Source organism: Rhamphochromis sp. 'chilingali' (genome assembly GCF_963969265.1).
Source record: "Rhamphochromis sp. 'chilingali' genome assembly, chromosome: 8".
NCBI lineage: Eukaryota > Metazoa > Chordata > Actinopteri > Cichliformes > Cichlidae > Rhamphochromis > Rhamphochromis sp. 'chilingali'.
This window is the reverse complement of record NC_137935.1, coordinates 16,449,353-16,471,792: the sequence shown is the minus strand read 5'-3', so window position 1 is coordinate 16,471,792 and position 22,440 is coordinate 16,449,353. Positions and strand designations below refer to the sequence as shown.

Sequence of the window (22,440 nt, the reverse complement as noted above, 5' to 3'; positions counted from 1 at the left end):
AAAAGGGGAAATTGCTAGCTGACAATATATAAAAACTGTTGAAAAGAAGAGAAAAAAAATTGCTGAAAATGGTTCAAAGTGTTAGCTAATGATATAAAAGATATAGCTAAAGCTGATAGCTAACAGTATGGATAAACAATTAAAACTTTTAATTGTTAACTGTTAACTGAACTTAATAGAGAAACAATTGAAACTGGTCCTACAACATAATGAGCAGGTCTTAAAAAGAATAACCACTAAAAATAATGAATGTATTAATGGCTGACACAGTAAGCAAATGGTTATAGATAAAGAATCGAGATAGTTGACCAACTCTGGGAAGTGATTAGTGTTAAACTAAACAAAAATCAGTAAAAGTATATGACTAACTGAAATTAACCTCAATCCAATCCAAATGTGTTTTATTCAAAGCAGTTAAAATCCTATCAACTATTCCTCAAGTTAAACATCTTTTTTGTGTACGAACAGATAGCTGACAACGGAAAACTGAAGTTAAAGTTGTCTCACATGGATCACCTTTAAATATTGAAAAGCTGCTAACTGTGCACATCATCTGTTACATTTATGTTTAGTTTCATGAGTTATGGATGGACCTGAGTACTCAGTGGTTTGTTTTGGAATCATCCAACATGTATCACACAGAAAAACATTGAATCTCTCCAGCAGTGAATGTAAACGTTGAATAAAACATTACATGCTCGCACTGAGTCTCAGCTCTTCGCTCCAAACACGCAGCGTGTTGTCTGCCGTCTCACTGAAGTGTCCTTCACATGACTCTGCTATAAAAGTGGGTGAAGGACCTTCGGCTCGGAAGGGACACCCAGCGCCTTCTCTGCTTAGCCCGACTCCCCACTCTCCGTGCCAGGCTGCTGGCAAACAACAATGACTCTCTAACAGCCAACTAAACAACCACTAAACAGCCCAGGACGTGCCAGTGTAAATCTTTATGACTTTGTCCACTGAAATCCATGTGTCTTTAACGTATGGTGGAGCAATCCACTGTGTACATTTGTTTGTAGAAGTTGCATTCTTTATCATTTTTAAACTCAAATTCAGCAGAATCCCTGAATTTGAGTGAACCTGTTACTCAGCTACATAATGCAGTGCATTATGTACACCATCATACAGCTTGGGGACGTGTAAATGTGTGTCAGTGAAGGAGGGAGTCATAACTGTTAACCGGCTTGAAATCAGAGTTTTATTGATCAGTGGAGAAAGCAATCGTGACGAGCGGGTGCATCATTTGTAATCGTGCAGGCACTGATGGATTCGATTTAGCAGTTTCACTGCAGCTCTCCCTTTGTCTCTCACTCATAGAGACAGACTGAGGCTCAGCGCCATGTCCTTCTGACAGCGAAGTGATATAAACGTGTTTTAGCAGCGTGGTTGAGTTCACACAGTGTCGGCAAGACGTGAACAAGTCCAAAGTCCTTCCAATAATCCACAGTGTGGCACGCTTTTACTACTGCAACTACAGATCTCCTACCTCTCACCAAACTATTCTGAAAACTTTGTAAGCCATTCATCAGAATAATTAACCATTAGACTGAGTACTTATTAACATGTATAGATGTATGATAAATATCCAGTAACAGTATATGAGACGAAAAAGGGGAACGAGGGCCGGCGTCCAGGTGAAACGGAGAAGGTACCGGAGGCTAGCTGCTTTGCTGTGGGGTGACTCTCGGTGTCTGCGACCAGTTCCTCTCCTGTCGTTTGCTGGGGATGTTACGCTGCCGCCTGGGACCCGAGCCCCATGGCTCGAAAGCAGTTTGCTCACTCTGTGTCCGTCATCCATTTCCCGTTTTGTTGGTGACAGCTACGTCTGCTCATCGATCAAGGTTTTTTCCAACTCTGGAGTCGCTGCCCTGCCCGGCAGGTCCACAGGTTTGCACAGGTGTTTAATTCAAGTACCGCTGCAGTCAGCTGTAGATTCCGCAGATAAACCGTCATCAATTCGGTTCGCCCTGCTTAACGTTCGCTCTATACCGAACAAATCATTTATTTTAAATGATCTTTTTATCAAAGAGTCTCTAGGTTTTATGTGTCTGACTGAGAACTGGCAGCAAAATAAGGATTATGTCCACCTGAATGAAATCTGCCCGTCTGGCTGTTCTGTCATTGGAACTCCGCGTCTTTTAGGACGTGGTGGAGGACTTGCTGCTGTTTACCAGGACAGACTCATATGCAAACTGGTGACTTCGGACTTCTTCTCTTCATTTGAGTCACAGATGATGAAGGTCGGTTCTCTGAAAACCTTTTATTGTATTTTAATCTATCGACCTCCTGGACCTGCTGGGGTCTTTCTAACTGAATTTAACGACCTTCTGACATCGATCATTAAACTGGAGAAGGTTGTAATATTGGGAGACTTAAACCTTCATATTGATGACGCTTCCTGTAACACTGCTGCTGAGCTCATCACTATCACTGAGTCTTTTAACTTTAAGCAGCATGTTTCTGGCCCCACACATACGAAGGGCCACACTCTTGATCTTGTTTTCTCCCTGGGTTTAAATATATATGATGTATGTGTGGAAGATGTCCATGTGAGTGACCATAGTTGTATATTCTTTAATTTGTCATTTTACGTGGATCCTTCACCTCCTAAATTGATGATCCAAAGGCGGATTATAAACCAGGATGCTGCTAGAAGGTTTTCTGCCATGTTTGTCCCTCGCATGGCTCAAAATGATATGGATTCACTTATTTTGTCTTTTAACAATCAATGTAAATCTATTTTAGATATGGTGGCACCTCTGAAACTAAATGTTGTCCATTCTTCAAATTTCTGTCCTTGGATAAATGAAAGTATTCGAAATTTTAGGAGATATTGTCGCAAATTAGAACGTTTATGGAAGGCTTCCAAGCTTGAGGTCCATAGGGTACATCTCAAGGAATCAATTTTCTCACTTAACAACATGATAAAAAATGCCAGAACGGAATATTTTGCTAATTTAATAGCTTCAAAAAAGAAAAATCCCAGAGTATTGTTTGATACAATTAAAAACATTGTCTCTCCTGATATTCCTCATGTACCAGTCTATACTAAATCTGACTGTAATGACTTTTTAAACTATTTTGTTGATAAGGTCGCTGCTGTCAGGTCTAATATTTCTCCATCATCCTCTCAGTATCACATTGACACGTTGCTTACCTCTGATACCTGGTCCTCTTTTACTCCTGTTACCTTACAGGACATCAGTGCTCTGCTTGGTCGAATGAAACTGACTTCAAGCCACCTTGATGTACTTCCTCCATCATTTTTCATTAGTGTGTTTGATTCTATTGGCCCCTGTATTCTGGAAATAATTAATACTTCTCTTTATACTGGCTCAGTTCCCAGCTATTTTAAACAAGCTATTGTTGAACCAATATTAAAGAAACCAAATTTGGACCCATCTCTTCCAAGCAGTTACAGGCCAATATCAAAACTTCCATTGGTGTCAAAGATTTTGGAAAAAACAGTTGCAGAACAACTTAACAACTTTTTGGAAAAGAACAATGTTCTGGACATTTTCCAGTCTGGTTTCCGCAAATTGCACTCCACTGAAACCGCTTTGCTTAAAGTGTCTAGTGACATTCTGATGGCAGCAGACTCTGGAGAGTACACTGTTCTGGTTATGTTGGATCTCAGCTCTGCTTTTGATACTGTTGATCACAGCATCATGATAAATAGGCTGAAGGACTTGTTTGGGATTACTGGCGTTGTTTTAAAATGGTTTATGTCATATCTATCTGAGAGATCCTTTACTGTCTGTATAAATCATGTGCTGTCGGAAACATCAGTTCTGTCTTCTGGGGTACCTCAAGGATCTGTTTTAGGTCCTATTCTCTTTTTGCTGTATATCCTCCCTCTAGGCCACATTAATATTTCTTATCATCTCTATGCTGATGACATTCAGTTGTACTGTTCTTTCAAAGCTTCTGAGTTGTATAAATTGTCTTGTTTAAATAATTGTCTGTCAGAAATCAAACAATGGTTAAATGACAATTTCCTTCAGTTAAATGCAGATAAAACAGAAACTTTGATTATTGCACCTGATCACATGCTCTCAGAAATTAGGCAGCATATCAGTTTTTTAGACCCTTCATTTCAGTCGAGTCTCAGAAACTTAGGTGTTATATTTGACAGTTCGATGTCTCTTGAGAAACACTCTAAACAACTTGTCCGGAACTGTTTTTATCATCTAAGAAACATTTCTAAACTCAGGCTACTGGTGTCAAAGGCAGAACTTGAGATGATTATTCATGCTTTTATCTCTTCTCGTTTGGATTATTGTAACGGTCTTTTTACGTGTCTTAACAAATCAGCTCTGGATCGCCTTCAGTCTGTACAGAATGCAGCGGCAAGACTTTTAACTGGTACAAACAAGAGGTCACACATTACTCCAGTTTTGGCTTCTCTTCATTGGTTGCCTGTAAATTTTAGGGTTCATTTTAAAATTTTAGTTGTAACTTTTAGAGCTCTGCATGGTGAAGCTCCCCAGTATATCTCTGACCTGCTGAAACCTCATGCTTCATCCCGAGCACTTAGGTCTTCAGGTCAGAGGCTACTGGTGGTCCCACGTACTAGATTTAAAACACGTGGGGATCGGGCTTTTCAGGCACTGGCACCTAGGCTGTGGAACTCTCTGCCGTTGTCTTTACGCTGTCTAGACTCTACTGACTCCTTTAAAAAGCAGAGGAAGACATTTTTATACAAACGGGCTTTTAACTAATTTAATTAATTTTAACTTGTATGTCTGATCTTACTGTAAAGCACTTTGTGATTTTTATCTGTGAAATGTGCTATATAAATAAATTTTACTTACTTACTTACTATATCCAGAATTCTTGATGGTGTGAATTAAATGTAAGAAAAATACAACAACACTGGATAAAAGCTGATTTTGTTTAAAAGTCAGGATGTTCACATTCTGTTTGAATAAAATGTTCTGGTAATCAAACAGCTTTGTGTTTATGACTAACAGATTTAAATTGCTAATGAAGGGAACTAAGTTTAATTGTACTTTTCTGGGCGATCACAACACATACATATCACTAAACACCTTATTAGTGTTAGTGCTTTGTTAGTACAATGGTTATGTGGGACGTAAATGTAAGTCATTAAAAATACTGGCGACTGTCAGTGCTACCCCTCAGCCTCCTAGTAGACACACCTTTGGTACCAGCTCGTAAATCATACGTCACCACATTCTTGAGTTATCCCACTAAAAAGATTTTCAGAAACCTGACCTCTGACCTTGAATTCAGCAATTTAAATAATTTAGCAATTTAACTCTCAAGCAGCCAAGCTAGTTCAGCAGCTAAAATGACCAAATGGAGTTATTCATCACCTCAATATATTTTATGCAGGAATGCTCATTGCAATTATAACCATACCGATTCTGTGTATAGGACAAATATTATAATCATTAGTTGCAACATTTTTTCCCCAAATATAACCAGTAACATTTTTAAGTCTTAAGTATGTATTTCAGTACATTTTAACACCAAAATGTAAAGAAGTTGTGACTTCACAATATTCTGATCAAATGACTCCCAGATCCCTCACACTGTTATTCGAAGCCATGGTAATGCCAAGTATCTGGTTAGACATCATGTTTCTAAGGTTTTTAGGGCTAAATTTAGAATCAGGAAATTAGGTCTGGGTCTTTATGTCTTTAAGACGTTCCTGCAGTTTAACTAATTTGTCCTCTGGCTTCATGGATAGATAAAGCTAATTGTCATCTGCATAGCAGTGAAAATGTATGTTATGCTTTCTAATATTCCTGTCTAAGGGAAGCGTCTATAATGCTAGTAGAATTGGTGCTAGCACAGAACCCTGCTGAACTCCATAATTATCCGTAAGTTTGTGACGAAGAGTCACCATTTACATGAACAAACTGGAGTTTATGAATTAGCCGTAATTCACTGAAAAACATCAGAATGTAGTGATTAGAAGTGAAAAATTACAATATAGTTACAATATAACCAATGCCTTCCATTATTTAGGTCACACCAGAAGAGCAGTTCCTCTTAAAAACCATGATAGTAAACATCTTTACAATTAAAAATTTCACAGTGATATATATACAAATATACGGTTGGCACTATAACTCTTGGGTTTCTCAATTTCCAGTGAGTCTTTAGCAAAGGTAAACTGCCAAGTTAATAAACTGCAGGTTATAAAATCATTTGTATCCAAATAAGCATTTTTTTAAATATGAGTGGTTAAATGCTCAATGAAGCGGTCTCCCTAAAAAAACTAAAGAATTTACTTTAAAGACACAATAATGCTGGAGGAGACTTATCTGAAGAAGCTTGTAGGCAATATCAGAAAACGAAAAAGAGGTTAGAAGAACAACTTAAATCAGCCTCTTCACTTTACATCATGTCTGGAGAGTTCACTGAGGCTTCTGTGAGTGGAGAAATCAATATCGCTGCTGTAGCTGTTAGGAAACCTCTGAGAGTATAAAATAAGTTTACAGCTCCCTGATGCTGAGAAAGCTCACACAAAAACCTCTTTTTTTTTATTCACATTTTTTGTGAGCTTTGGAGTTGCTTAAAAGAGGCATTTTGACTTTTTACTTTAAAGTTTGTTGTGTTTTTTCTTTTTAACAACCACAGAAAAATGACACCACATCCGCATTTCAGATGATCTAATGCTCATATTGCTCGAAAGTTGTCTGTCACCTCGGACGTGATACAACCACCTGCTGACTATTTGGTAGTGGTTCCTGGAGGTCACTGGGTAAAAGTCATAAAGACCGAAAACTTTCCGCTGTTGCCCGTTGTTCTTGTTTGTCTGCAAATATTCGCTAGTTACTAGATTAATTGCGTTCAGAGTAGAACTTGTGCCTCAGCGTTGCAACCAACATGTTTCAAAAGGGAGAACTGTTCAATTGGCAAACAGTCTTGATTTCTGATTTATGTCTCCGTTTTCAAAGTTTCACTGCAGCTTAGAGAGAAGCTGAACAGTGTTTGTAGACAAGTTCATCGCTTCCACTTAAACTACAACCACAGCTACATGCTAGCAACTAAAGCAATCATAAGGAGGTTTTTGCCAATCGCTTGGGGAAATACACATTCTTCCTTAGCAACAGGTGGTTGCCAAATGGTTGCAGACTGGTCTCTAGGTCTGCGTGACTAGGTCCTAATTCGATTTTTAAATGTTAAAAAGTTAACATCACATAGCTAGGGGTCACGTGTTTGTAAAAGCTCAATAAATCTTTAATTGGTGTCACCAGGCTGGAATTTTCCCTCACTAAATAATATTTTATTTGCAACAAAGAGGAAGTATGTCAGCAATTTGCAAACAACTCTAGAGATTTATCTTCAGAGTTACTGGTAGATAGCTTTAAATTGACTGACATGAAAGATATACAAACAACTTTGTAAATGTATCCATCCAAAAGAAGAAAGCTTCTTTTGGATTTGTCCTAACAGAGAGAGTGAGAGACGGGACAAAACAGGCGTTAGCCTGGGACAAGCATTCACACGATGGAGAGAGCTTCAGGATTGAAGGGACTTAATTATTTCTACTGATCAGTAAGCAACAAAACCTGGAGGCCTGTTATCCAGCCTACTTTTTTCTTATGACCTTAGCCTACTACTCAACTGTGCCGTTGGAGTTTAAAGTGGCAATGGCAGGATTTTGCGTAGTATTTTACAGTACAAAACAGCACAAAAATGATTTGTGATCTAAAAATAAACCAGAAACAACCACACACACTGATCTGTCAGAAAAATAGAACTACTATGACCATAAGGTTAGCACAGAAAAGAGGAAGGATCCACGGAGGGACCATGATTACAAACAACGAGCACATTCGTGGATCCTCCTTCCACCCTGCTGTTTGTAAAGTAATACGTAAAGAGGACTGGATGTGGCAATGAAAGACTGAATTTATAATGATGCCTCTAGGTAGTGTGTTCATCGCTTCATGTGACGTGTTTATAGAGGTTGCTAGGTTACAAGAAAAACAGTAAAGCCTGCAGTAATGCCGTTTAGGCTCACCAAAGCTGCAAAAATTATCTATTGTAGGTTTGATATCAATGAGACATCGTCGGACAAAGCAGCCCCCAAAACATATGAGGGTTTTTAACTAATTTGATGCCAAAATTAACAATGAAGTAAACACACTGTTGCAGATTATGCAACTTAAAATCTGTATTTAATTCGAGCATTGCTTTTTAAAAAACTCTAGCAATGAAAACTTGCACAGGTATCTTTCTTTCATAAAGGTACCAACAGTGTCTGATTTTAAGCCTAGTTCCACAACTTGGGGAGACAGCCTCAAGAGCATAGTCTCCTTTTCTCCTCGACCTGGATCTAAAAGCACTGATCATCTGCCTTCAGCTGACCTGGATCTAGTAGTTCACCAATATAGGGATTGAAACAGACCTATGTAAGGAGGACAGAATCGTTATCACAAAAGATCTTTCAGAGGAAGATCTTTCTGGGGAGAAGAAGCTAACTCCTGGATGATTTCTAAGCAATCCAGAGATGATTTGCTCTGCCAGAGGAATAATGAATTATAAAAAGCATATTTAATTATTTCCATTTGACAATGAGAAACAGTAAATTTAAGACGGGTAATATTCTGCAGATGATAAAAACAGGTTTGTACAAAACAGCCAACATGGTTATCAAAACTAAACAGCTAATCTAAAGCAACATCCAATTTTCTCACAGCTGGGAGAACTAAAGATAAAGCTGTCAGGGGCACACAGTGATCAGGCTCTGATTTATGTCTGCATTTCAGTCTGGAGACGTTGCTGAACAACTGATTTTCAGCTGCTAGGTGGCTGCTGTGTTACACAGCAAAATTAGGGAAAATGTAAGCAGCATTATTATGATTTCACTTTTTAACAAACCTGCATGTGTTATACAATTTGCTCATTTGACTCCAAGTCTATCAGTATAATGAGGCCTACATATATATGGACACAGATCGAAAAGAACTGCAGCCTTCAGTGCAGCAGCGATGTAAGCCTTAATCTGTATCTCCCTTACTGAGGGAAAGAAAACTGGTCTGACCTCCTCTCAAACTGGCCTGTCCCTTCCTCCCCCATCCATCTATCTATTCCCATTCCCTGCCGAGCCTGCAGGGGTTTCTCTACAATCACTGCATTCCTGCTCTATTCTCCTACCCATCCTGCCTTGCTTCCATCCATCTCTCTATTCACAGCCTACAGTCGACCCTCACTGCCAGCATCGCCCATCCTTCGCCCCCCGTTCCCGCTGCAGTGACTCCTGCCTTTGTGAGCTCTGCTCTTGCTCTGTCTTGGACTGCTGTGTGAGAATGGGGTCATTGTTGCTGTGCTGTAGCATGTACATAAGTGTGTGTGTACATGTGTGATAGCACAAGTGTGAGTTTTTGTCCTGCAGCCCGACCTCCATACACACGCAGGCCTACATCCCTGTACATGCACCGAGCTTGGAGACATGCAGAATTTAAAACACAGCCTAATCTAGTCACATAATTTATTCCAACATCTTAAATGTAACACAAAAATTCAGACTAAATAGTTGCCTCACACAAACCAAATTATTGACTTATTATTATTGGCTTTTTAATGTTCCTTCACTATTTTCTGATTGGCTGCCAGTGGGTGGGGCTTTTGTGCTCGCTGCCAGAGTTGTGTGAACAAGATGACCACATTAAGGATAACAATTCTACATGACATCACACAGAGCAAACAGGAAAACAAATGACTTAAACTGTTTGTCTAGAGCAGTCACAGGAATTAGGTACAAATACACAGATCTCATTGTTTCATAAAGGAACATAGTGGATTCTCTTTAAAGACTTTTTTTTCTTTTTACATTAGCTGTCATGAAGCCATTATACCTGTATCATGAATATTATCCTTGACCTGAACTATAGCTGTAAAATTGGAACTGGTCTTTAAAATCTAAACCTTGGTTAATGCCATGTTATCATAATTCACACGTCATCAGGTAGAAGGTGTCCTCCGGCTGTTTGCATTTTAATTCAGTGCTGAAATATTTCAATTAATAAAATATTAATAACACAAACATTAAAAATCATCTGTACTAGCTGTCATCTTTATAAAGTCATACACTGAAAGCTGCTATTGGTGCTATTGGTTTAATATTTTCATATGTGACACATAAAATTATTGTGTGGCCTAATTTGAAAGGTAAGCACATCTCATGTTATCTATTTACACAGTATTTAACATCATAATTATACACAGAAGTTAAAACATGTAAACTAACTCCCCATTGCTTTGCATGTACCTAACACAGTATCTTTACCTCACTCTGAACCTCCCTGATAGTTTGAAAACCTCTGATATGGACTTTACTTTTCATAGGTGGTAACCACCCTGATGTTACAGTGAGAAGACCAAATGCAATACCCCGACAGTCAAACAAACAAAACAAAAAAAAAACAATTGTCCACACTGTCTGCAAGCTTCACCGGGCAGTTAGTGTGCAAATATCAACTAATCTCTCAATAACTGAAAGTTAAGCTGAAGCTTTTGGCTTGGCTTATTTCGCCACAGCATGGACTCATCAAGGTGCTGGAAACAGTCCTCAGAGATTTTGGTACTCAGGTAATCTGAGTATTGTTGCAGTAGATACAAAGGTGCCCATAACGTGTCTAGAAAGTATGCTTCACACCGTTACATCACCAGCAGCAGCCTGAATCGCTGATACGAGGCAGGATGGATCCATGCTTTAATGTAGTTTACGCCAAATTGTCACTGTGCCATCCAAATGTTACAGCAAAAGTAAAGACTTTAGGAAAAGAACAGTCTTTCCAATCTTCTGCTGTCCATGTGAATTGTAGCCTCGGTTTCCAGCTCTTAGCTAACAAGTGTGGCACCCGGTGTGGTCTTCTGCTCCTGTAGTCCATCTGCTTCAAGGTTCAACACAGAGAGTCTCTTCTGCATACTTTTGTTATAATGAATTATTATTTAGGCTAGTGTTGTTTTCCTCTCAGCTCAATGCCGGCTAGCTATTCTCCTGTAACCTCTCTATGCCTCAATACACCAAGTTGCCACCATATGATTGACCGGTCGGATACTTTATTGTGCAGTTGAACAGTTGTACCTAACGAAGTGGCTGTGGGTGCACTTCCACACATCAGTCTCGAAGGCTGTGGCATGATAACAGTTTTGAGCCCAGTTCCTAGCATCGCTGGCTCGCACTAGCCCAGTTAGTCACAGCCTCGGCCTCTGCTCTGTCTCTCTGGGGGATTAGCAGCCCACACTGGCCACCGCTCTAATCCTTTCCTCAACAGACTCGCTCTTTGGTTCTCACACACAGCCAGACAGGCTTTTCAATGACGGCAGCTATATGCCATATCTCAGCTTGCTAATCTTAAGTAGCGATTACAGCACTAGCGCGCAAGCATTGTTATTGATGTCATGGCCGCTATAGTGTAACACATCAAATTAAAAAAAAGAAAAGGCAAAAAAACAAATCTGTTGAATGAATTATTGTTATGTTGCTTTATAACTTAAATATTCAGAGTTCAGGCAGAATACTCAACAAGCCAGCTTTGGGACAAGGGTCTCCCGCTATTCACGTGATTGTTGACTGTGTAAATGGCTTCCATTTGAAGCTGCTGCAGTCATAACAGCAGGTACTGTCAACCGTGCTCTGTCTTTATTGTGTACGTGTGTGTCTATAGTATTAGCCTTTGCATTCATTGTTAAACATTACAGGAGCTTCATCTGAGGCCAGAAAACCACCAGCTACCTATACGTTACAGACTTTTAATAATGTTATCAAACAGGAGTTCAAAGCAAAGGACAAATATTGTAAATGTCCACAGTGTAACACAGTCAAGCTACAAAGCATTTACGGTACGTAAGAGCAGGATACAGGCACAGATATGTGCTGTGCAAAGAAAGGTGATCTGCTCACCTGTATTGTCTTACCTCCAGCTGACTCACTGCTTCTGTGTATGCACAGAGTGTCAGTGATGTACATGAACCATGACTCAGACTTGTGTAGTGGCAGTGGGAATGAAATAGAAGCATTGACATGTCCACTTACTCAGTTAACTATAACTTTCAAGCAGTCTTTGTAAGTGGACTATATTAAAAATGTATCTTTTGGACATTGATTTTAAAAATAGACTGAAATTAGATGGTTGAAAGGTGGAAAAGTAACTGGACCTTCAATATAGCTGGACGAACTGCTTATTACAAAACTCTCAGCTCAAAGTATCTGTCAATTTATCTGTTAAATTGTGTTATTACCTTGCCTCAGTGCAACCAGTAGTCCAAGATCAGATATGATGACACCCCAGTGGTTCACGGTTAACCACTAACAACACCAATGTGATGTTTGTGATATTTGTGGTTATCACCTAATGATGTCAGTCCTGAAACCTTTATGAATCAATTCCCTGAACACGTGTGGAGCTGGACTCACTGTGAAGGTTTTGGACTACTGGTTGCACTGAAGCAAAGTAAAACACAATTTAACAGATCACTTGAGCCGAACTTTTGTCATCAGCATCTCATCAAACCATACTGAAGGCCCAGCTAATTTCAGTCTTTTTAAATGAATTTATTAAATTTATATTTTTAATACAGTCCACTTACGAGGACTCGTTGAAAGTTAGAGTTTAACTGAGTAAGTGGACGCTGGGTTAATGCTGCTTTCTGTTTCACTCCCACTGCCACTACATGAGTAATGGTTTATGTACATCACTGACACGCTGTACAGTGACATCAGAGGTGATGATGTTTGTGGTTACCACCTGTGATGTCACTGTATCACTGTGGTTCAACTACCATCTCCAAACATTAACATTTATTTTAAGTAAAGGGAAAAAAATAAAATGAGGCTGATTAACAACTGGATTGGTGCTTAAATACCAACCATTAATACTCCAGTTACATACTTATTGAGCTGTGGTAGGACTGCCCCGGTCACTAAGGAGAAACAGGCGGGGTGACGGGGGCAAAATCACTTCAACCATTGCCCCATACAAGCCAAAAACAAAACAGCTCTCCAAAAATTGGACATTTTCAAACATTTCTAGAGTGGCTCCTCTTTCTGTCTCACATTCCAGCATAAAGTTTCCTTAAAATTGCAGGTCATCCTTTTGCATTAGATAAATGTGCCTCGATTTCCCCGACTAATTTTCTGCTTCAGAAATAATGTCATCATAAACCTTTTTTCCCAGGTCATCTTGAGACTGTTTGTATTCCCCATTTGTCCAGAGGCCTGTCCCAGCTGCATTAGGGTGAGGTCGCCAGGCGTAGCACGGGAGAGACAGACAACCATTCGTAGTCAATTTAATATCATCAGTTAACCTAACCCCACTACCTGCATGCCTTAAACTGTGGGAGGAAGCCAGAGTACCAGAAGAGAGTCCACACAGGAAGGCCCCGCCCAGATGGTGGATTCAAACCCAGGACCTTCATGCTGTGAAACGACAGTGCTAACCGCTGCCCAGATATCGACACTCTAAATCTTTTCTGCTTCCTTTAGTTTTACATTTGAGTCAAGCGAGGGCGACTGGTGCCCTATGCTTTGAGCAACTTAGAGGCTGATCCAGGATCAGAGAAACAGGTAAGGCATGGCCGCGGGGGCGATGACCTGCCAACCCACAAACATGCTGTGACATCACTCTAAGGAGGTCACTGTAATCAGATTATCCCGGTTACACAGACTCACCCGCTCGCTGTGGGCCCACAACGGCAGCGACACTCAGCAGGTTAAAAACACCCGCTGCAAACACTCGGGATAAATTTAGAAGAAAGCATCTGAGCCAAAAATAATATTGCTGTAAAAAAAAAGAAAAAAGAAAAGAAAACTTGCACAAAGCTTCCAACACTGATTTGATCTATCACAAGTGTCACGTTTTCCCTTGATGATTTCTTTTTTCTCTTTGGGAGTATGGAAACGGGAGGTGGTGGAGAGGCTCGGGGGCCTGTGCTGCACTGTAACCGCGGTGCTGCCAAGTGGTCGGCGGTTTGAAGAGGACACCTGAGACCAGCGCACCTGGACAATGAGCTGAGGTGTAACCCTAAACTGAGATGAACCACTGTTTATCTTCCCCCCATGCTCTGCTTCTCTTGTTTTTTCCCAGCAGTCTCCACACTCCAGCTTATTTTCTCTTCACCACCTGATCTTTTCCACCCTCTTATCCTCCCAATCTTTTGACCTGCTACTTCTCTCCTCTGTCTCACTTTCTTCCCAAGATTTTCCCTTCTGGGCATCACAAGGCTAATGCAAACATCCCACCAGTCCGGGTATGACTCATATAATCACATGCTTAACGATTAGCACCCTGCATTTATGGCAAGATTCATTATTCCGGAGGGAAAAGAGAGTCCAACATTCCCTCCCTGAGATTTTCCTGCATTTCTTCAGTTGCTATTTTCACACACACACACACACACACAATCGACTAAATTAGGGGACTGACATTTTACCCAGCAGCTGACAGCGCCTAGCAGCTGTATGACTCAGTAGCACAGAAGCAGTGCCCATGTCACCATGGAAAGGCAGCGTTATGGCGTTGTTGCCAGGGCTCTGCTGTCCAATACGCATCAGCTCCCGCATCATTGCTGCCTGAGCCGTACAGAGAGGAGGTGGAAGACGGCAGAGACAGAACTGAGGATGTATGGCAGTACGAGACTCATGAAGACAGGGACTGAAGATTAACAGCACACGAGCAACGAGTGTGTTTGCTACTCATACCTCTCCTGCTTAAAAGGCCTACAGTCAGCATCCTACATACTCCACCCTTATTTGTACTATCCGTCCCCCATGACTCATGTCACTTGGGATAAATAAACACTCTCCGTACCTGACCTGTACCTAGACGCACTTAGATGCTTGCTGTGTATTATTTCTTTGATGCACCAGCAACTGCAACTGCGTCTTTAAACAGCAAGTAGCACAAAGGACCAAAAATAGCTCAGTGAGTTGCAGAGCAAAACTGCTCTCCTTGAGGAGGGGAGGATAGAGGAGGAGGAAGAGGATGAGGAGCAGTAGGAGGTGTAGCGAGAGATGGCAGGGAAAACATGGTAAAGTGAGACCAGGACTAAAGCCTCCCTGCTGGGATCAATTTAAGTTTCTCCGCTAGTGTCATCATTCCCAAAACATCACATCAAATACTGGAATCCAGTGATGACACCTTTATGATCACATTTCTGCAGTGACTGGGAGAGGGCTCATTTGCCCCGGAGGATTACACACAGGGCAGCCCTGACTGCAATAGCTGTGACCACAAATCTGACATATAGACTGTAAACATGTCAATATTCAATGTGGGACAACCATTTAACACAGCAGCACAGCACCGTGTGCTGCTCTGCAAGTGTTTATTTCTCACCAGTCTAAAGTGTTTCTTTCTCTTCTCTTCTGAAATACTGTAAATTACTGGTTTCTGCTGATGATAACAACGTGGAAGCTTGTTTCATCTACTAAAAGAAACATTTTTGCCCTACATAAGTCAAGTTATGACTTAGTTACTTAAATGTCTGAGAAAAATAACTCAAACCTGACATTTTATTGTAAAGATGGCAAATTTTTGCCATCTGTACAATCTGTTAGAGTCTGAAACAAGCTTCCGTATGATGATGAGCCACAGCTACAAAACGCAACGCAATTTAAGTGAATAACATTGATCTTCTCATTAATACACATGTACCTAGACACTGCCACAACATCAGCCTACATACACAAAACAAAAGTGCTCAGGAACCATCTCTGTCACTGAGTCTTACAATTTCAATCCCACTGAGAATCTGGAAGATGCTACAGGTCGATTTTGGTGCCACAGTGCAACCCACAGGACCCAAAGAATCTGCTGCCAGTGACACAGTGACAGAAGCTGCCCCCCCCCGAGGTCCAGTGTATAACGGTGAGTGTACACAATACAAGGTAGTAGATACAAGGCAGATCGATCCAAATATCACACACTGTGATCTCCAACATAAGTTACCTTTATGCTGTAAAAGTATCAGTATTGATATCAGCAATACTGAACTGCATTTACTTATTATCTGATCTATATCGAAATCTGCAGTATAGCCAGGGCTGGACTGGGACAAAAAAATCGGTCCGGGCATTTTGACTAGAAACCGGCCCACCAGGTGTTATAGGAAAAACCATAAAGCCTTTGAATGAAAACAAACGCTGTTGTGACAGTGATGTACACTGTCTTGTTGGTATATGTATGATTTCTATACGTTGTACATCAGATAAAAACTTTGGTTGTAAGATTCAGATAATTATTTAATAAAAGCTAGACATTTTAAATGAGAATAAGAAGGAAAAGTATTTTATTTGTGCCCCCCTTTCCCTGTTAATGCCCTACCTGGCCCCTCTGGCAAAACTTTCCTAGATCCGCCCCTGCACAGTTACCAGCTGTCAGCTACTTAGAAAAGGATCCTGGTGTTATTTGTCTCTCAGAAACAGTTCATAACTTCCCTTCAACTCATTCATGTCACCTAAAAGGTCAACCTGTTTCTCCATCACCTGTTCAGCTCTGATGATTCAGTAAGGACATCTCCTGGTTTCATCTTCATGTTTCCCTCTCACCAGATAACCAAACCGACATCATGACCAGCAGCTTTACAGCTGTGGCTCCAGCAAACATCAGCTGATAGTAGAAGAAATTAATATTAAATAAATTCTAACAACAGCTGATCAAGCTTAAACGTGCTGCTGTTGTTTAGCGCGACAACCGCTGGTTTCCTCTTTCTGGCGATAAACAAACAAGAGAGAAAAGCTGATCAGCTGATCATTGATCAGTTTCACGATTGAATGAGAGAAGAAGAGACAGCTGACAGCGGAAAGACAGAGAAAAACTCCAGCTTTGTGTCTTTTTCCATCCTAGCTGAAGTACGGGACAAACTGTGTTCCTTTTTAGCTCAATACAAAACACGTAATATTTTCTCTGAATGCGGGACGATTCCGTTTTTTAGGGGATGGTTGGCAACTCTACTAACTGACCTTATGAGTAAAATAAAGTTCACTAGCAGTAACATCATAGCACCCACCCAGCTGTAGAAACTCCGTCATGCTAGCCAGTACGCAGTACGAGTTATTGTAACTGACGGTAAAAACTCAGCGTAACGAAAATAAACTCCACCTAAACTTGGTTTATATCTGATCCAGATAGACTGCAGGTCATAACTTCTTACCTGAAGTTCAGTTCACCTGACACTCGGATGGGCGGGTCTCTGCTCCTCCTGCCTTCCCTTTCCCTCATCCACCTGGCCTCTTGTGGCAGCTCCACCATAGCCACCACCAAACAACTGAGTTATTTTTACACATCTGCCAGCATCTGGCCAATCCACCACCTTTCATTGTTTATACTGTTATAAAAAAAAAATTTAAAAAAAATCATCGGCCCATAAAAACGAAAAATCACCATCGGCCCCCCGGGCAAATGCCCGGTATGCCCGATGGCCAGTCCAGCTATGAGTATAGCACAGCACTACTAGGTAGATGGTTTAAATGTTATGATTATTTGGTGTGTACTTGGAGGTCCTGATAGGCTGATTTAGCTTGGACCAGCTAGCCATTTCCACCTGATTTCAGTCATCATGTTAAGCTAAGTCCTTCCCGTTTATTGTTCTACAGTCTAGGAACCCAGATAATCTGTTAGGTTTTTCCAATTGTGGTTTTATACAATTGATCACAGTAAAACTATAGTTGTGTACTGCAGATGCAAAACTCCATCCAGAGACAATGAATAGAAATTAGAACTAGCTATAAACACTCATGCTCTGTATTGGAACTATGTTAAAGGAAGCGTCCCTACCAAATAAAAATGTATAAAATATATTAATTCAGACCATGAATTCTGCTTTCTGGTCATCGCCTGCACATACAGATAATCATCTTCAGACAGTAGTTAATTATTAACCAGTGTATTTCTGCAAATCCCATCTTGCTTTTATTTCTTTTTCTGCTCTTTATATGACCTGATGATCAAACACCACTGGTCAATGAAAGCTTTCAGCAACAAAAATCTTGACTTTTTGCATATTCATGTGCAGAGATGGATAGCTTGCTCAGATTAGAGACTAGTTCACCCGTCTTTGCTCTTAAAAAGAAAAAGGTGCCATGTGTTCTCCTCTCTAGTAAAACACTGTGATGCACACTGGATGAGTCCTGCATATGCTGTTCGTATTATAATATGCCCCTGATACGGCGATCAATAGATTGTGACTGCATCAATCACATTATTCTCGCCTTGAGTCAGTCATTATCAAAGTAAAGTTGTAATTAGTTCACTAAATTGAATCTTCCAAAATGCCATGCATACAAATTTAGGGAGGAAACAAAACCTTAGGCAAATTGATGATAATATAGTCAGCTTTTTGTTTAAAATCCTCTATTGCCACTACTTACAACTGAATGAAGTGGAACACCTGTTTCAAACATCTCGAATAATAATAATAATAATAATAATAATAAATGAGCAATTCTGTGTGACTTTGTGTTAGATTAAAGTAGATTTGACCTATAACTCAAGTGTGTGTATATTAAACAGAGGAGCTAAACAGAAGAACTATGTAAGGTTGTGTGTATCCTCACTCCAGCATACACAAAGGTCAGCTTGAAGGTTGCAGTACTGCAAACAATATCTCATCATAATGTCAACATAATCTAAATAACCAGTCACCTTGAGCTGCATGATAACACAACAGCTGAGCAAACTCCTCCTGCTGATCTCACATCATAACAATTTAAAATGTTTATCCACCATTGAGTTCTGCTCTATTCTTCTGTCTCAGTACACGTACATTACATCAAAACCTTTTTTCCAACAACTACACATTTGAAATGTGTTTTAGTATCTTTGTTTGATTACAGAGAAGATAAAAGACTTTGAAGTACTCACTATTACTCGACTTGAGGTCTCTGTGGATGATGGGTACGAACGCCTGGTTGTGCAGATAGTCCATCCCCGTTGCAATCTGGACGGCCCAGTTCACCAAAACTCTCGGGGGGACCTTCTTCCCAGCCAAGGCTCGGTTTAGAGCCCCCCCTCGAGCATACTCCATCACCAAGCACAAGTTGGGCTCCTTCAGGCAGACTCCACGGAGCGCGATAATGTTGGCGTGCCGGAGCATCCAGAACAGCCTGGCCTCCTGCCGCACGCTCTCTGCTGTGACACTGATATCCTCATCTGGGTCCTGCCTGGCAGCCTTAACGGCTACTTCCTCTCCCCGCCACACTCCTTTGTACACTTTTCCAAATCCACCAGCTCCTATCACCTCTTCCAGGAGCAGTTCTGAAAAGTCAATCTCCAACGGACAATCACCCACCCCACCTGCCACCAGTCCTCCTGAAGTCAGCTGCTGGTAATTGGGAGTGTCTCCCCTTGTGACATAGTTGCTTGGAAAGATACCCACCTTGTCCTGGATTTTGCCCGTCCACCAGCCCTCGTCTCCAGACACCTTAGAGTCCTTGGAGAGAACCTCAAGAAGGTCCCCACGCCGCAGGGTTAACTCTTCATCAGCTGTGGCCTCATAGTCAAACACTGCCGTCCAGTAAGGGTTGTTTGCCCCACCTCGACCAGAGTGGGAGTCTGGGGAGCCAGAGGAGGAGATGGTGGAGGAGTTCCAGCTGCTACCATTCTCCACCTGCACGACTGGGGCAGGAAACATTGGTGGCGCAGGGGTCATGTTTGGGGGCATGGAAGAGGAAGAGGTAGTAGAGGAAGGGGGCCCAGGGGGAATGAGGCAAGGGGGAGGGGGTGAGCAACAGCCCCCACAGCTGGTGCAGGACAGGGGGGCCGCTGTGCTGCTCGCTCTGCTGTATGGGTTCATGGCAGCCTGACTGCTGTTTGACACTGTTGGCCTGCCCTCGAACAACTCAGGCACAAAATCCATACAGGGCCCATTGACTGAGATGAGCTGCCCTCGACCACCGGAGGAGGGGTGAGGGGAATCAGTGGGTCAGAGAGCAGCGACTGCTCTCCCCCATCACCACATATCGCTGCTGAAACTGTGCCAAATCCTAAATCCTGTCACCGGCTGCTGCTGTGCTGTTGGCACAAAGTGTGGAAGTAACATGAATTCCCAAAGGCAAGTTTATTCAGGGATAACGTACATTACGTCAAACAGAATGGATCCTAACCCCATGCCCCAAAAAACTGATTGTTTTCAAAACTGTCTTGTGAAAAAAAGAAGAAGAAGAAGCTGGCTCAGGAGAGCGTATTTATCTGTGAAGGAGCATAATCAGAGAGATGCCTTCAGGGGTCCTGATCAGCTAATAAGCTGTGAATTAAATCCATCCAGTAAAAATCCAGCATTTACAATCTGAGCTCATAATTTTGTTAGAATTTTGATTTATTTGCCCGAATGACCTCTGATGGTTGCCAGACATGTTCCTTGTATAGACTCTTAGGCAAACTGCTGTGGGTGTACGAGCTGAGTGAAATCCTCTGCGCAGAGGTCCTCATTATTTCTCATCCAGCCCCGTATAGATGCACCTCCACTGCCTGCCATCTCCATGAATATAGGCTGTTTTCTCTTCTGTGTTTGGGAATATCCGCGGATATGCGCCCTACATCCAGACAAGCCGGTCCAAGCTAAATCCTACACGCATGGCCACTCAAGAGCCGGTTCAGTGTCCCTGAATAGCCTTCATCAGAAAAGCCTCGTCCATTTTAAGACAGCTGGGCAATTAGTGAAATGAGCCGGCGGCTGGGCGACAGGTAGTCAATACAGAGCTGAGAAAGTGGCACCATGTTCAGCATCCAGCCAAGTCTGAGCATAACAAACCCGCCTCCGTCTCTGTGCAGCGGCCTGATTTAATCGCCTCTGCTGGGCTGCATTGGTGATGGTGACGAGCGTCGGTTTGGACAAGAAATTCTTCCTCACTGGTGACGGGAAAGAAATGCCAGCGTTTATCATTATCCCGTTGCCCTGTTACCGCGCACGATCGCCGAATCTATAGCGGCGTAAGGAAGGTGTGAGCTTTAAATGTCCGCCACTTCTTCAGCGGAGACGGAAACCGTCACATAAGGTTTGCATGGAGGCATTGCGGTATAACAGCTCTACAGGCTATCCGAGGACGAGATGAACAAATCCACTGTCTCCATTTTTCCTCTATCAAGACACATCTGTATCCCACTAATATTAATGATCATAATAATAACAATAATAAAATCCTGTGTGTAAAATGGTGCAGCGTATCCAGGTGCCTCTCGCGTGTTCCGCCTTAAAATGGCTTAATTTTAATACGTAAACAATTACTGTAACCTAACCTGGAAAGTGAAGCCAGCAACATCCACTGACATCGTCGCATGGGCGTACGGTTTACATCCAAGTAAAGGGGCCCATCGAGGTCCTCACAATTTGGCGTCAGATTGACAAAGCGCTCAGGGAGTCTGCGTTCAGCCAGCTGTCTGGAGCTCCACTGTATTCAAAAAGGCTTTTCTCTCTTCCCCCTCTACACACACACACCAAACAGACAAAATATTTCGAGCTCCGAGCTGTCAGTCTGCGGGCTGACTTTGCATTCAAATATGCCGGAGTGCCGTTCACGTACGCTGAAGCGAGCGCTTCCCCCGTCACCGATTCTCTAATCATAGGGATGGCTGCAGCAGGTAACAGGTCCACGCCCGCGATCCCATCGCCTGTGCGCAGATCAGGGTGACGCTCACTGTGCAGGGCGGAGAGTGTAAGACACCGCAGTCTGTTGGAACGGGACTGGACTGTGTTGGTGTGCAAGTGCACCCTGGGTAATGTAGTGTTTGCGTGCTCTCCAGCTGACCTACATCATTCTGGCGGCTGATATAACTAAATAATTAACATTATTACAATCATCGGGAAACGGCTGGCTGTACAGTACATTATTAGCATTATCCTTTAATATACTGTGGCCTACTGTCCACTTAAAACAACCAGATTACAATTCAAATAATGTAAAATATTATATATTATAATATAATGCAATAATAAGATTTTGGAGCTGAAAATAGGGAAGGATATTTTTAGGCTCTAGTTGATAACACGACACAAAAGAGGCATTTTAACCCAACTGGTAGCCCCCTGATTCCCATTGTCCTGCTCCATTCCTTTTAATGTGTGATTTTTAAGCACCAGTGGCAGCTGGTATTTGTCTCATAGGCCATAAAATCACGGATTATAAAGCATTACTTATTTTATTTAGCCTATTAAAATTCAGAAAGCAGTAGCTGAAGGTCTTTTTATTTGATCTAAAAATAAGACCAGAATAGCAGTACAATGCAAAAAAGAAAAAGCAATAAAATAATGTCTTTTTAAACAATAGTGTTCACGCCCATTAATTGTTGAGCTATACTGACCCCTGGTGCGCAGTTAGTGAAACAGAAAGTCTTGAATGGAGTGTCTTATTCAGAAGGGGATCAAACTCTCTAGTCCATCTTTCTTCAAGTTCTTTCTCCCCACTTCTTTTATTACTCTCCACCCTTCATTGCCGCTTTGAATTCAAGGCGTGGTGTC

General features: G+C 41.6%; 1 protein-coding gene across 1 annotated transcript in view; it reads right to left on the bottom strand.

Annotated features, from left to right (window-relative positions):
* The window catches only part of map3k10 (mitogen-activated protein kinase kinase kinase 10), a 49,508-nt gene extending 27,888 nt beyond the window's left edge, over window positions 1-21,620 (bottom strand). Inside the window, exon 1 of the mRNA XM_080888318.1 lies at window positions 18,849-21,620. Within this exon, the coding sequence (XP_080744444.1) occupies window positions 18,849-19,842 (994 nt within the window). The 5' untranslated portion in view covers window positions 19,843-21,620. The remainder of the gene's footprint in view (window positions 1-18,848) is intronic.
* Window positions 21,621-22,440: the final 820 nt, after the last annotated feature.